At 38.5% G+C, this 14700-nt stretch overlaps 1 protein-coding gene across 1 annotated transcript in view; it reads right to left on the bottom strand.

Annotated features, from left to right (window-relative positions):
- The window catches only part of PRKN (parkin RBR E3 ubiquitin protein ligase), a 1305872-nt gene that overhangs the window by 870967 nt on the left and 420205 nt on the right, over nucleotides 1-14700 (bottom strand). The window contains 1 exon segment of the mRNA XM_027603377.2: nucleotides 10163-10400. Within this exon segment, the coding sequence (XP_027459178.2) occupies nucleotides 10163-10400 (238 nt within the window).

Below are 14700 nucleotides of genomic sequence, written 5' to 3'. Positions count from 1 at the left end.
TCAAGTACTTGAGATTTAATTTTGGATAAACTGAGAATTAAGTCTGAAGTTTATCACTTTATTTCATTAGTAGGCCTCCATGACTGATTTGTATTTGGCAGGTGTTAACTAATTTCTAATCCTGTAAATAATTTTTGTCTTATACTACTTTGAACCACTGGCAAAAAATGCTGACAAGAACATCTTCTCTAATAATCATGATATATCTACAGGATGTATCCAGAGCTCAAGCCTTAACAGCAATTTCGTTTATTTTTTAATAGATTTAATTTCTGATAGCACTTTTAGGTTTAGTTCCCACAGACCCCCTTCCCCAACACACACACAGATTGCTCCATTACCAACACTCCACACCAGAGTAGTGCACTTGTTGTAATAGTGATCCTACACTGACACACTGTTATCATTCGAAGTCCATGGTTCACATTAGGGTTCACTCTTGGTGTTGTATATTCTATGGGTTTTGGTAAATGTATAAGGACATGCATCCTCCATGACAGTATTAACAGAATAGCTTCTCTGTCCCTAAAAAAATCCTGTGTTCTGACTATCCATCTTTCCCTCTCCCCAACCCCTGGCAAGCACTGATTTTTTCACTGTACCCATAGTTTCCTTTTTTCCAGAATGTCATATAATTGGAATCATATAGCAGGTAGGATTCTCAGATTCCCTTCCTTCACTTAGGATTATGCGCTTGAATTTCACCCATGTCTTTTCATGGCTAGATAGCTCATTTCTTTTTAGCACTGAACAGTAGTTTATTGTCTGGATGGACCACAATTTATCTATTCACTTAGGGAAGGACCGTAGTTGCTTCCATGGTTTAGCGGTTATAAATAAAGCTGCTATAACATCTGTGTGTGGTTCATTGAGTAGACATACATTTTTGACTCAACTGAGTAAATAGCAAGGAGTATACTTGCGGTGTTGTATGGTAAGAGTATGTCTAATTTTGTAAGAAACTGCCTTCAAAAGTAGCTGTACCATTTCATTTCCACCAGCAATGAATGACAGTTGGTAACTGCTCCACATCCTTGTTAAAATCTGGTGTTATCAGAGTTTTGGATTTGGGCTATTCTAATAAGTGTGTAATGGTATCTCACTGTTTCAATTCGCAATTTCCTAATGGCATATAATATTGAACATCTTTTCATATGCTTATTTGCCATCTGTGTAAATTCTTTGGTGAGGTGTCTGTTCATGTCTTTTGCCTAATTTTTAATTGGTTTGTTCATCTTATTGTTCGGTTTTAAGAATTTTTTGTATATTTTGGAGAATAGTCCCTTATTAAACGTGACTTTGGCAAACATTTTCTCTGTCTGTGGCTTTCCTTCTTATTCTCTTGACACTTTCACAGAGGGGAAATTGTCCATTTTAATGAAGTTCAGCTTATCATTTATTTATTTCAAAGATCATGCCTTTGGTGCTATAACTAAACAGTCATCACTATACTCAAGGTCACCTAGGTTTTCTCCCATGCTATATTCTAGGAGTTTTATACTTTTGTGTTTTATACTTAGGTCTATGATCCATTTTCAGTTAATTTTTGTGAAAAGTGTAAGATCTGTGCCTAGATTTTTTTTTTATATGGATTTGCACTTATTCTAGCACCATAGTTATTTAAAGGACTATCTGTTTTCCACCATATTGCCTTTTCTCATTTTTCAAAGATCTGCTGACCATTTTTATGTGGGTCTACGTCCAGGATCTCTATTTTTTTCCATTGATCTATTTGTCTATTCTCCCACCCACACTATACTATCTTGATTATTATAGCTTTATAGTATGTCATAACATTAGGTAGCATTATCCTCTGACTTTGTTCTTCTTCAGTATTGTGTTGGCTATTCTGGCCTCTCCATATAAACTTTAGAATCAATTTATCAATATCCACAAAATAACCTCCTGGGATTTTCATTGGAATTGTGCAGATCAAGTTGGGAAGCTGACATCTTGACAATATTGTCTTCTCCATGACCATGAAATGCCCCTCCATTTTTCAATTCTTGATTTCTTTCAAAAGAGTTGTATGATTTTTCTCATTATAGATCCTGTACATATTTTCTTAGGTTTACATCTAAGTATTTCATTTTGAGGTGTGCTAATGTAAATGTTATTGTGTTTTTAATTTCAAATTCTACTTGTTCATTGCTAGTTTATAAGAAAGCAATATATATAATAAAAATATTTATTTTTATAAATATGTTTATTTTATTTATATTTTAATATATAATATGTATTATTTATTTTTATAAATAAAAATATATTTTATTTTAGAGAGAGAGAGCACATGAGCAGGAGGAAGGGCAGAGAGAGAGGGAGAGAATCCTCAAGGAGACTCCCTGCTGAGCACAGAGCCTGATACAAACCCAGGACCCTGAGATCATGACCCGAGCAGAAACCAAGAGTCAGATGCTTAACCAACTGAGCTACCCAGGCACCCCAATTAACTTCTGTATATTAATTTTGTATCCTGCAACCTTAATATTAGTTCCAGGAGCTGCTTGTTTGTTTTTTGATTCTTAAAAATTTTCAACATAGACAATCATGTCATCTGTAAACAAAGACAGTTTTATGTCTTCTTCCCAATTGGTATACCCTTTATTTCCTTTTCTTGTCTTATTGCATTAGATAGAACTTCCAGTACGATGTTGGAAAGGAGTGGTGGAGGCCATGGATTTTTGTCTTTTTTTTTCATATTTGTCTATCTTTAATTTTTTTCTATAAACTGTCATTGAGTTACTTTTCAATAATTCATTCCAGCATGTAACGTTTCATCAAGTAGTCTCCTACATTTACTAAGAATATATATGCTTATTTTATAGTCAAACATTCTTCATTACTAATAAAATGCTTTCTTAGTAAGCTGAGGGAAAAGACTCGAAAGACTAGATAAAATTAACAAAAGTTTATTTTTAAAAAGAAAAAAATAGTACACCATGTGATATAAAAATTGATTTTTAAAATTTGACTGCTTGACTAAAATTAACAACACGATTCTTCAAAACGACCTATTATCAGACTGTGTCTACTATTTATAACCAAAATACTTAGAGGAAATGTAGACTCATTCTTTCATCCTGATACCTATATTCTGAGGACTACAGGCTAGTGGATACTTCAAACACAAGCTTTGGAGTTTGACAGTCCTTGATAAAATCTTGCCTTATCTGGATCAGTTCCTCAAATAGTCTGATGCTATTTCCTATCTCTAATGAGGATAATAACGTTGTCTACTTGATGGGGTTTCTAAAGAACTAAACAAGCCATTCATGGAAGCAGTTCTTAGTGTAGTGCCAGGTTCACAGCAAGCACTCGCCACAGATGTTGACCATTATTATTACCACTAGTTCCTGATGTTATAGGCATTTGAGTATTTCTATGATTCAAAAGCAGCTGACTTAGCCAATTCCCTGTCAGATCACTCTACTTCATTGCTCAAAACTCTTCCAGTGAGTCCCTTCTCACCAGCGTAACACTTAAGGTCTACAACACCCTATGCAACTTACCCCCATCTTTTTTTTAAATTTATTAAAATTCAATTAGCCAACATACAGTATACCATTTGTTTCAGATGTATTGTTCAGTGATTCATCAGTTGCATATAACACCCAGTGCTCCCATCCGGATCGCTCAAGACTTCCCTTCGTCCTACTGTTTCACACCCTCTCCCTGACCAGCCATGATGGCCTCCTTGCATTCCAAGCATGTCCTGCCTTGGATCCATACCTGGCTCTCCCTCTGCATGAAATCTCTCAATGGATGCTCTCCTGAAATGTCATTTCATCAGAAAGGCCTTCCTAGCACCTTAAAACAAAAGAGAACCCCTTCCAACACTCTCTATCCCTTTTTTCTGCTTAATTTTTCACCAGAGGACATAAACTTACTAGTCGTATGTTTCTTTGCTTATTAGATGCTCCCCAAGTAGAATGAAATCCATTCAGGTAGGCATTTTTTCTGGTTTTGTTTTCTGCTAAATCCCACCAGCCAGAATTATGCCTGGCACAGAGTGGGGATTCACTGACTTTTTGTTTATGTAGTTAATTAACTATGACAAATATTAGAGAATATTCTTTTTTCTAGGCCCAATAAATTCATATAATCTGATTGTCAGGAGTTGATGAATGGTACCTCATTAAGGAAATGAAGACATAACATAGTAACTTAGTTCATGCATGGGTTCCTTGAAGCTCAGAAGTAGCTTACTCAATGTTTTTATTCAAATGTTTATAAAATAATGTATTTTATACATTCACAGTATTTTAAATAATACAATTTCTTATTATTTAGGATAGTGCTACTCAAAGCATGGCTGCTGGAATTACACTTTCAGCATGACCTGGGAGTGCAAAGAAGTGTGGATTCTGAGCCTTTACCCCAAGCTGACTGGGCTGGGCCCAGCCCTCACATGACACTGATGCGCCCTGCAGCTTGAGAATCACTGCTCTAAGGGATACTTAAATGAATCATTTGAGTTCTTTGACCTCCTCTTATAAATATATAAGTATATATAACATGTCCTAGACTCCAAGTAAAAATCATATAATTGGTTATTAATGTAGATCATGACACTGTCTCTCATGTTAATCAGTTATCTTTTGCCATCTATAAATAGCCAAAAAAACACCTTCCAGGGTTTCAGAAGTTCTGATTTGTTTCAGCTGCTTGTGTGGCTACAGCCTACCTACTCGCTCTTTAGAGCCATCCTGGGTTCAGCACTAAATTCTTCCTTGTCTAATGTGAACACCCTAGAAACGTGAAGAAACTAGGTTTAATTCTTTTCAATTTCTTTCTTTGAGGCACAGCTTTTCAAACACTTTGTAACCAGGGATTTTCTTTTCCAAAATGAAACATGTTGTAGATGAGTCATATGAAAAACTAGTAAATATGAGACTGCTCTGGCTGCCATGGGTTGACTTCGTTTGTCCACCTCTTCTGCCCGGACCTGCCTCCTTCCTCCCACAGAGTTGAGGACACTAGGCAGGACCCACAGTCGTAAGGTTGGCAAATCCCTGATACAGGGCATAGTTTCTCAGAGTGCAGTCAGCACCAGGATTTCTGGGCCTCTACCCCCACCCAACTGAATTAATAAGCATGGAATGAGCATCCACAGATGGTTCTTCTGCACACTGGAGTGAATCACTGTTCTAGAAACTCTAAACTGTCATTTTTAGTAAAGAAAAATAATCATACAGGCGCACTGCCCACAGTCATTCCAATGAATCCCAATCAAGGTACTGCATTCATTCGAACACTGAAATTGTCAAGATATTTTAAGAGGTGAGGTCAAATAATTTTAAAGAGTTCTAAAAGTTAAATACACAGAAATTAAGATGAATGGCTTACTAGATTTACAATTTTAAGTAATTTAGTAAATATTTATCATCACTCTTCTAGGACATTTGGGGGGAAACTGTAATAAACTGGACAGATATCCTGTCCTCAATGAGAAGTATATGCAGAGGAACTGAAATACATAATTGAAAGTAGTAGAAGGTTTAAGGAGATGATTAAAAAGGAGATGATTCTTCCCAGATCTGAAGATGAAGGGATGACTCTTTGTAATTCAATAATAAATCTATATTGACATAGAGTTAAGTCTTAAAGTTGACCTGGGATAACCCATCTCTCCTTTGCCTACCCTTTCCAGATTCTACATAATTAGCACATCCTCTCACACAGCAAGCAGGGTTCCAGGAGGGCTCATTCCTAGTCTGGGGGTGGGGGATGGCAGAAGAACATAAGGATGCCACCCCTGCCAGCTACCTGGTGCACGCTCAAGTGGTACCATGGCCATTCCCCAGCCCTGCAAAATACACACAGCGAACAGTCAGTGGGTTAATGAGAACAGGATGATCAGAGAGAGGTCTGATGTAACTGAGATCTATGCAAGAACTAAAGTCTCATCATGGGGCATATAGTCATCTGAAGGCACCAGCTATGGTGGTGGTGTCATTTACCACATTGTGTACATTTGTAAGAGTTTATTTAATCTCTTGTTTGGATTGAAAGAATGAAACATTTCAATTAAAAATACGAAGTACATATTAAACATTTAGCAGAATTTTCTGAGAGCCTACTAGTTATCTCTCTCAATTCCTACAGCGAAATAGTATTTTCTTAACTAAAGTATTATGGTCTAGAGAGACAATCAATTGAAGGTGACAATAATTCCAAAATTATTCATCATAAAATAAAGCTAAAGATGACTAAAGGCTATTTTACAATAAAATAAAACAATAAGATTTGTTTTTAATCTTCAGGTAAATACCACTGACAAAGATAGCAGAGTCAGATACATCAAGAAACTGATTAAAATGTGTGAATAAGTACAAAGGATAAAATTCTGCTAATATTATAAATGTTCAGATGATAAACATAAAGGCTTGATTTTGCTCAAAAGAACATGCATTTTTTTAACTTTTGAAAAAAAATTTAAATCCTTTTGAAGAATGAGTTTATGTCATTACTAAAATAATGAATCCAATTTGTTGATCCATAAGTAAATATTTCAATGGTATATAAAACTTAATTATATTTATTGTAAATTTTAACTCTCAAATATATCCTGTTTAGACAAAATATATTACATGATTATTGTACCATAAACAATAAATAAAATTGTTTTGAACTTTATGTTTTGAAATTTTGCATAAACTGTATCTTACTGAACATTCCTCTGCAATTTACAACCCATTATAAGAATAAAACACTGATTATTTATCCATTCTACTATTTAAAGACACCTATGTCATTTCTATCTTTTCACAAACTCCAATGGTCTTATTATGGTCATCTATTTAGATGTCTCCTCATGTAGTCTGAGTTCCAGAATATGCATATCAGGAATTTCATTAAGTATGACGAAGCTGTGAATTAATTATTATGAAGTTCTCTCTGGTGGCTGAATCAACTGACATTCTCACCATCATGTATGAACACACTTTTTGCCTGTTAGATCCTAACCAATGCTGGATATTGTTAGACTTTTAAATACTGGCCCATCAGGTAGAATGCAGTGATACAAGACTGTTATAACACTAATTTTTTTGTAATCAATAATGACACCTGAACATATTTCCAAGTTAACTGATCATTGTTTTCTCCTAAATGTCATTTTATCTACTACTTTAGTCCCTCCTATTTCTGTACCCATCAAACAAATCAATATTATTTTTTACACCAATGTTCATTTAGACTGATCCATATTTACACTTGTATCTTCTGAGCATCATCTCTCACATTCCATTTCGTCACCTTGGGATCAAACCCACTCCTCCCTGTTGTGAGAACTTCATGAGTTCTTTCAGACTGAGCACAAATACTCCCAGTATGTGTCTGAAAGTGTGTTTATTTCCCTCTCACTTTTGAGCAATATTTTTGTTAGGTATGTTGGGTTTAGAACTCTAAGTTGATAGGTGTATCCCTCAGTCATTTGACATTACTCCAATACTGTTTTTCTTCTATTATTCCTGCCTCCCATGATCCATTCAAATTACTGTTCCATTATAAGTAATCTCTTTTCTTCATTTGATTTGGTCTTTTACTTTATTTATAAAGTGAATTTATCTTTACTTATCTTGATTAAGACCAATTGTGTGTTGTGTTGTTTTGTTTTGTTTTGTTTTATCATAGTTGGGATCATGTACTCTTGAATTAGAAGATTTATCCATCCTGGAAAATTCTCAGTATTCTCTTAGAAAACGGTCTCTCTTCTATTCTGTATTCTCCTGTAATGAAACTCCTATCAGAAATATGTTTGGCCATCTCTTCCAAACTCCTAGTCTCTTTTTTTCTTTAAATTTTTTATTAACATATAATGTATTACTTGTTTCAGGGGTACAGGTCTGTGATACATCAGTCTTACACAATTCACAGCGCTCACCATAGCATGTACTATGTATGTATGTACTCCCCAGTGTCCATCACCCAGTCACCCTATACCTCCCAGCCCCCTCCACTCCAGCAACCCTCAGTTTGTTTCCTGAGATTAAGAGTCTCTTAGGGTTTGTCTCCCTCTCTGGTTTTGTCTTGTTTCATTTTTCCCTCCCTTCCCCTATGATCCTCTGTCTTGTTTCTCAAATTCCTCATTTCAGTGAGATCAAATGATACTTGTCTTTCTCTGATTGACTTATTTCACTTAGCATAATACCCTCTAGTTCCATCCACATCATTGCAAATGGCAAGATTTCATTTTTTTGATAGCTGCATAATATTCCATTGTATTATATATACCACATATTCTTTATCCATTCATCTGTTGTTGGACATCAAGGCTCTTTCCGTAGTTTGGCTATTGTGGACATTGCTGCTATAAACATTGGGGTGCACGTGCCCCTTTAGATCACTACATTTGTATCTTTGGGGTAAATAACCAGTAGTGCAACTGCTGGGTCGTGGGGTAGCTCTATTTTCAACTTTTGAGGAACCTCCATGCTCTTTTGCAGAGTGGCCAAACTCCTAGTCTCTTAAAACCATTGGTTTGCATTTTAACCTGTACCACATTATGGACAATTTCCCATATCTATCTTCCAGTTCACAAATGTTATCTTTGGCACTGCCAAGCTTGCTGTTTTAACCCATCCACTGAGGCCTTTTTTTATTCCAATAGCTAAAATTATATTCTATTTAATAGCTCTTCTTCTAATATACTTGTTTTCTGTTTTAGGTTTCAATTCTTTCTTTTATGCTTTAATTAACATAAAATGTATTTGTTTTGTGTTCTGCTTCAAATTGTTATTTTATTTTCTCAAGTTTCAGGGGAACCCAACCTTCCAGTATATGGTATACGCTTAACTTCTACTCATGACAGAATATCCCCTTGTTTGAATTGTAATGTTTGATGATGAGTGCCCCTCGAATAGGGCGTGGTTCCCTCTGGAGGTGTGGATTCCATGCTACCTGAATGTTCTCTAGGAATGCTTTTATATATGCTCTGCTTGAAACATCAGAGGCACTATAAATCTGAGTCCAATATTTATATTAACTTCCCATTCTGGATCACATATGTACTGCAGAGGTTTAGATGGATCTCATTTTCCCCCATGTATTGCATTTTTTTCCAATTTCTCACATATGTTTTTTTTCCAATTTCCTAAGTGCTCAGTGCGTGTAAAGGACAGACTTCCTCCCCTCCACAACCTCCTCAAGACCACCAAGATATCAGCTCATGCACTTAAGTTCCAAGTTTGTCCATTCCTCTATTTAAAAACAACTGTGTTGTTTCTACTTGTCCACTTGTCCTTGGAAATTGTTTCTTTTTGTAATCTCATCTATGATTTTTTTAACTTTATTAAATTTTACTTAGTGAAATTAGCAAGGGATATTTCATATTATTTTAGGCCTCCATCTTGCTGGTTCCCAAACTCTCGGACACTGTGAAAGCCACAACAACCTAGAACTGCCTATATTCTCATTTATAGTATGTAGAAGAGAAATTCACTTATACTTTATAAAGTCATTGCTATTATTTTGTGTTTCCCATCACACACAGTCAAAAATAATCCTGTTATACCTTTGACTATTTCAATTGGAAAATAAAAGACTAAGGAAGACACATTAATATTGGCAAAATAGCAAAGGAATTGCCATCCTTGCTAAATAAAAGCAGTTTTGAAATGTGTTGTAAGGTGGAGAGAAGGAAGAACCTTTCACACAAGCGTGTTATTGACATTGCAGTATGTTGCCTTAGCACCTGCAAGTGACTAAAATTGCCTCTAAAGTTCTCTTTCTGCTTTTTAAAATTTCCCCACATCATCAGAAACATAATAAACCAAAATGTGTTCTAAGAAAATAAGAAACAGAAAAGAAAGGCAAAAGCTGAGAGGGACATATATGTACCTTAATCATATATTTTGACCCTAGCGCAAAGCCTCACATCCCCAGCACCCCTACTTCCTCAAAATAAATAAAACAAAACACTATTACCATGTCCTGACATCTACTCCATCCCTTCCCTTCATTCTTAATCTGAAAGCCCTGTTCCACTGTACTTATTAAATGCCTTCACCTCAAATTTTATAGCCAAGGGCCGTCCTAATGATGCCTCCTTCTAGGCATCTAGAACCTACCATGAACTGAATATGTACACACTGAGAGCCTTCCCTGTGGAGGCCTGCTGCACAAAGCGCTCTACTGGAGTAGACAAAGTCTGCACAATTACCTGGCCTTCCAGTTGGCAGGGTCCCCGCATAGTCGCTGTTCAGGATCACAGCCAGACCCACCGAGCGGGCCGGGAGGATGGAGCTGCTGAGGTCCACGCGCGTCAAGCTCTCAGGCTCTTTCTCCGAGCCCTCCACGGCAGTTCCTGGGCCGTCCTGTCCAGTGGCCTCCCTTTCTTGGCCTTTGCGCCAGGGTCTCAGCACGACATGAACGATGCTCTGCTGATCCAGGTCACAGCTCTAGGTGGGTGCAAGGCAGAAACAGACGAGAAAGAGCAAGCGTTAAGAGGCCAAGTAAGGTCTAACTTGTCCTCAATCCCAGAGTATGCAGAAGAGCCTAAAATCTGTTTGGGTCCAAGGTTGCACATAGTCATGGAACTTGAGAAAAGAGCCACCTGTGACTGATGGAGTTGGACACCTGTTGCTGTCGGTACGTGTGCGGGCTACAAAGGCAACACGGTGCTGGGGCCACAAATCGAAATGTGGGCGCAAATGGACCACAGCAACAGAAAACTAGAGTAATAGTCAAGGCAACAGGAGATCGAGTAGGGCAGAAATGTACCACACTGCATACATAAGCACAGTGAAAAGCAATATTTTTTTAAAATTGATTTACTTCAGAAGTGATGTGTCCTCCCAATTATCAAATATAAATACCAGCATCCATCTCCTTTTTAAAAAGCACAGAGAGTTGGTTATTGCCAATTACAGAGCATTTTTCTCTACAATTTAAAATAATTGTGTTTATGGTAGACTCCACACGCACCCCCTATGTCACCAGCAAACACATCCCCACAGCAATGGGGAAGCAAGCAAGGAGCATCCCCAGGCCATCCCATCCAATATCACAATCAAAATCAGTGAATATTTGCAAAAATCATCTGCACCAATATACTGATGTGTATAAACAGAAGACTGTAGAATTGACTAGAATTAAAGTTTGAAGTAGATAATTTGCTAGGACTATAACTAGACTACCAGAGATCCAAGCCCAGTATCAGAATATCTACTGGATAGAAAATCACTCATCTGTCTTTGGCCCTCCTCCCTCAGAGCCAGGATCTCATCATCTCACTAAACCCCCAAAATTTCATTATCTGCAAACTACCTGTAGTCGTGCTTTCATCATAGCAATGTTCAAACAACACCATGCACGCACAACGATGCTAACGACGGTCCCAACTGGTCCCCATCCTCCCTCCAGTGCTCCATAGCTGTCACCAGCAAATACTGAAGAGTGGTGCCCATTATGCATCGGGATTTCCTGCAGACACACCACTGTGGACTCAGAAGGTCACAGGACGCCCTCTGGGCCTCAATCCCATTTCTGCCTCTTCCACACCCCATGCCCCAGACCTCTGTCACATGGACATGCCTGCTGTCCCTGCCACCTGTCCTCCCAGCTCTGTGGTCCCTGGGTCGTCAATCTCTGTCCCTTAGCCTGCCCCCACCTGCATTCCCCGTTTCGGTCAAATCACTGCCCTCCCACACGGTATCCCGGGTCAAGCCCTCCCCGCCCACCGACAACTCTGATTACCCTCCTATGTCTTCTGAAGGCTTCGGTATCACCGCCTTGGGTTCCTCTGCCCTACGCTTACACCCAGCGAGATGCTAAGAGTAACTTAATTCTGCCTCAGAAATAGCCTTCACATCTTCCGCTCCCTTACTTCTCAATTGCCATCTCCCCATTTTAAGCCTTCATCATTATACTAGCTTTGCAGTTGCTCCCTGACCACTCATCTCTCCCTATAATCCATTATTTATATATTTCTGGAGTTTGCTACGTAATCTTTTCCAACATCTCCCTATTACCTATTACAGAGAATCTGACATCTTACTATCAGCTTCAGGTGTGTTTAGACTTTTCTCCATTCTAGATCACCTATCTTATGATTTTATCTCCTTTCCTCTCCTCCTCCTGACCTTGATTTGGGCTCCATCGCGTGATTGGCTTTGGCCAGTATGACTGAATCACGGCCTTTAAATGTGACCACCAGCGAGAGAGCACCCCTGGGTAGTTTCCGCCTCCTCAGCCTGGGCCCCACATGTGCACGGGGCGCAGTCCCGCACTCAGCCGCAGGGAGAACTGGGTGCCCCTGCACCCACAGAGGGGGCAGAGCCTTCTAGGGGAGGGGCAGCACCACAGACCCCCAGCTGACCTGGACGGGACGCTCACTGACATATGGCACTGAGATTCTGTGATTGTTCATTAGGCAGTAAGAGCTGACAATACTTATTTTCCATTCTAATTGGACTAATAGACATTCTATCACTATTTATCACGGCCTCAGTGTTCAGCCAGAACTCTAGGAATCGCACAGAGCCTTCAGCCTAAGTCATTTCAAATAAACCAACACCAAGATCTGAGTACCCTTGAGCAGGCATGCGAGGGCAGGAGCTGTGCAACAAGGGGGAGACAGTCAAGAATGAGTCTCCTAATGTCCCCTGAGGTTTTTATCCATAGTGTGTTCTTTTCAAGGAGGTTCAAGAATTCAGTCAGATAAAATTCCTCTCTCGACGTTCAGGACTTTTGTGCTTCTGATAAAAGTAATGCCTTTCTTTCTCATCTGAATGCCAGCAATCTTTGCCTGCCACGCGCTTCTTGGAGTTGGTCGGAGTGTGGGCAGGACTTGTGGTGTGTGTGTGTGTGTGTGTGTGTGTGTGTGTGTGTCTGATCTTCAGACTCAATTTAGAAATTCTTGAGAGCAGCAGCTGGGTCATACTTATATTTTTATTTACCAGAATGCCTCACACAGCGCTTTGAACCTAGTAGATAGACAACATATGTCCGTGAACGGGAAAGTCGAAGGACTGGGGCAGAAACAAAAATGAATGAAGGAAGAAATATAAATAGTCATAAACTCAATACCTAAAGTGCTCCATGAGGAACCAGAAGCCTGTGGAAGAAAGAACATGGAATTTAAAGCCAGATAGATGTAATCTATTAGCTGTATGATTTTTGGCGAATGACTTCTCCTCCCTAAGCTCTAGTTTCTACATCTGTCGTTGGCAATAACAGCACCAACTTTGAAGACTACTCTGGAGATTTAAGGAAACAGAAGGAGTGCAGAGCCCAATCCACAGCAATAACTCAATACGCAGTTGTTAGTATCAGTATCACCATTCAGGAGTTTTGAAAACTCAACAGGATTGGCCCCTGATCTTGTACATCAATAAAGCCTCTGAATCCTATGAGGCTACCCCACGCACACAGTCTTACTTGGAGAATGGACACAGAAGGTGGAATAAGCAGGCGCTATAGATGTGATAATCACTCTGACAACACTCCAGCTTCCTGTGAACTAGAAATTGATGATAAAAAAAAAATCCCTATCTGCTCAGATGCCATGAGACACATGAAGAATCTCAGCAAATTCTCAGAGCCTGCTAAAATTTGACAAACATGGAAGAAATCCAAAAACTGAGATTTTCAGTTCAAATCATCATTTTTTTGAATGTCCAGGGTAGAACTGGAAAGGGGACTCTGAAGACTCCGAGCAGATTTCAGTAGTTCCAGTGATATGTATAGAACATATTTCTCTCAGTCTGCATCCATGGTTCTGAGATCATTGCTTAATTCTTTGACTTCTCATAAAAAACGGTGTTGATCTCAGCAGTCCCTTTGCCAGATGGTGCAAATGCACCATCACACTGGTTCAATTCAAAGCCCCATTAATAACATATTCCAGGGATGATAAACTGGATAAAGTTTAGTTGTCTAGCCACTCCAAAGCCCAAAATAATATTTAGTTCTCACAGTATACCAAAAAGTGCCTCAGTTTTGGGAGGTAGAGATTTTCAGTGGGAAGACAGCAGAGTTCTCCAACATGGTTTTAAACTTCCTCAGGGCAAAAACAATCTCTTATATATCTTTGATTCCTCAATAAATAGAATATTGCCTCACAAAGAGGAAACACATTACGTCTGTGTTTTAACTTATTAACTCAATAAGTAAGGCAGTGATGGAAGCTGTCTGGTGTGGACAAAACAAGTAGTTATTTGTCCAACTATTTTTCCTTTTCCAAAAAGAAGTTCCTCTGCTGACATGTAGGTAGGATTCAAATATTTGAGAGTCTGGTAATCCAATTAGAATACTGAAAACAGAGGTGCCTGGGTGGCTCAGTTGGTTAAGCATCTGCCTCCGGCCTGGGTCATAATTCTGGGTCCTGGGACAGAATTGGGGTAGTCCTGGGCTCCCTGCTCAGTGGGGGGTCTGCTTCTCCCTCTGCCCCTCCACCACTCATGCTCTCTCTCTCTCAAATAAACAAAATCTTTAAAAAAAAAAAAAAAGAACACTGGAAATAACTAAAACTTGAAAAACCTGCTAATGCTTTTCAAACTCTTCTTAACCTTTTAGACCTTGTAAAAACAACTAATATTACTCTAACAAGAAAATTCCTGGGGATTGCAAAGTTATTGGAATGTTTTCCAAACGCTTAAAGAAGAGTTAGACAATTTCTGAAATGATTAATAATGAGATTCAAAAAGTCAATAATGTCACATTTTTAACAAAGGGCTTTCATCTTTTATAGAAATAACA

Source organism: Zalophus californianus, chromosome 7 (assembly GCF_009762305.2).
Source record: "Zalophus californianus isolate mZalCal1 chromosome 7, mZalCal1.pri.v2, whole genome shotgun sequence".
In the NCBI taxonomy this organism is placed as follows: domain Eukaryota; kingdom Metazoa; phylum Chordata; class Mammalia; order Carnivora; family Otariidae; genus Zalophus; species Zalophus californianus.
This window is presented reverse-complemented; position numbering and strand designations above follow the sequence as displayed.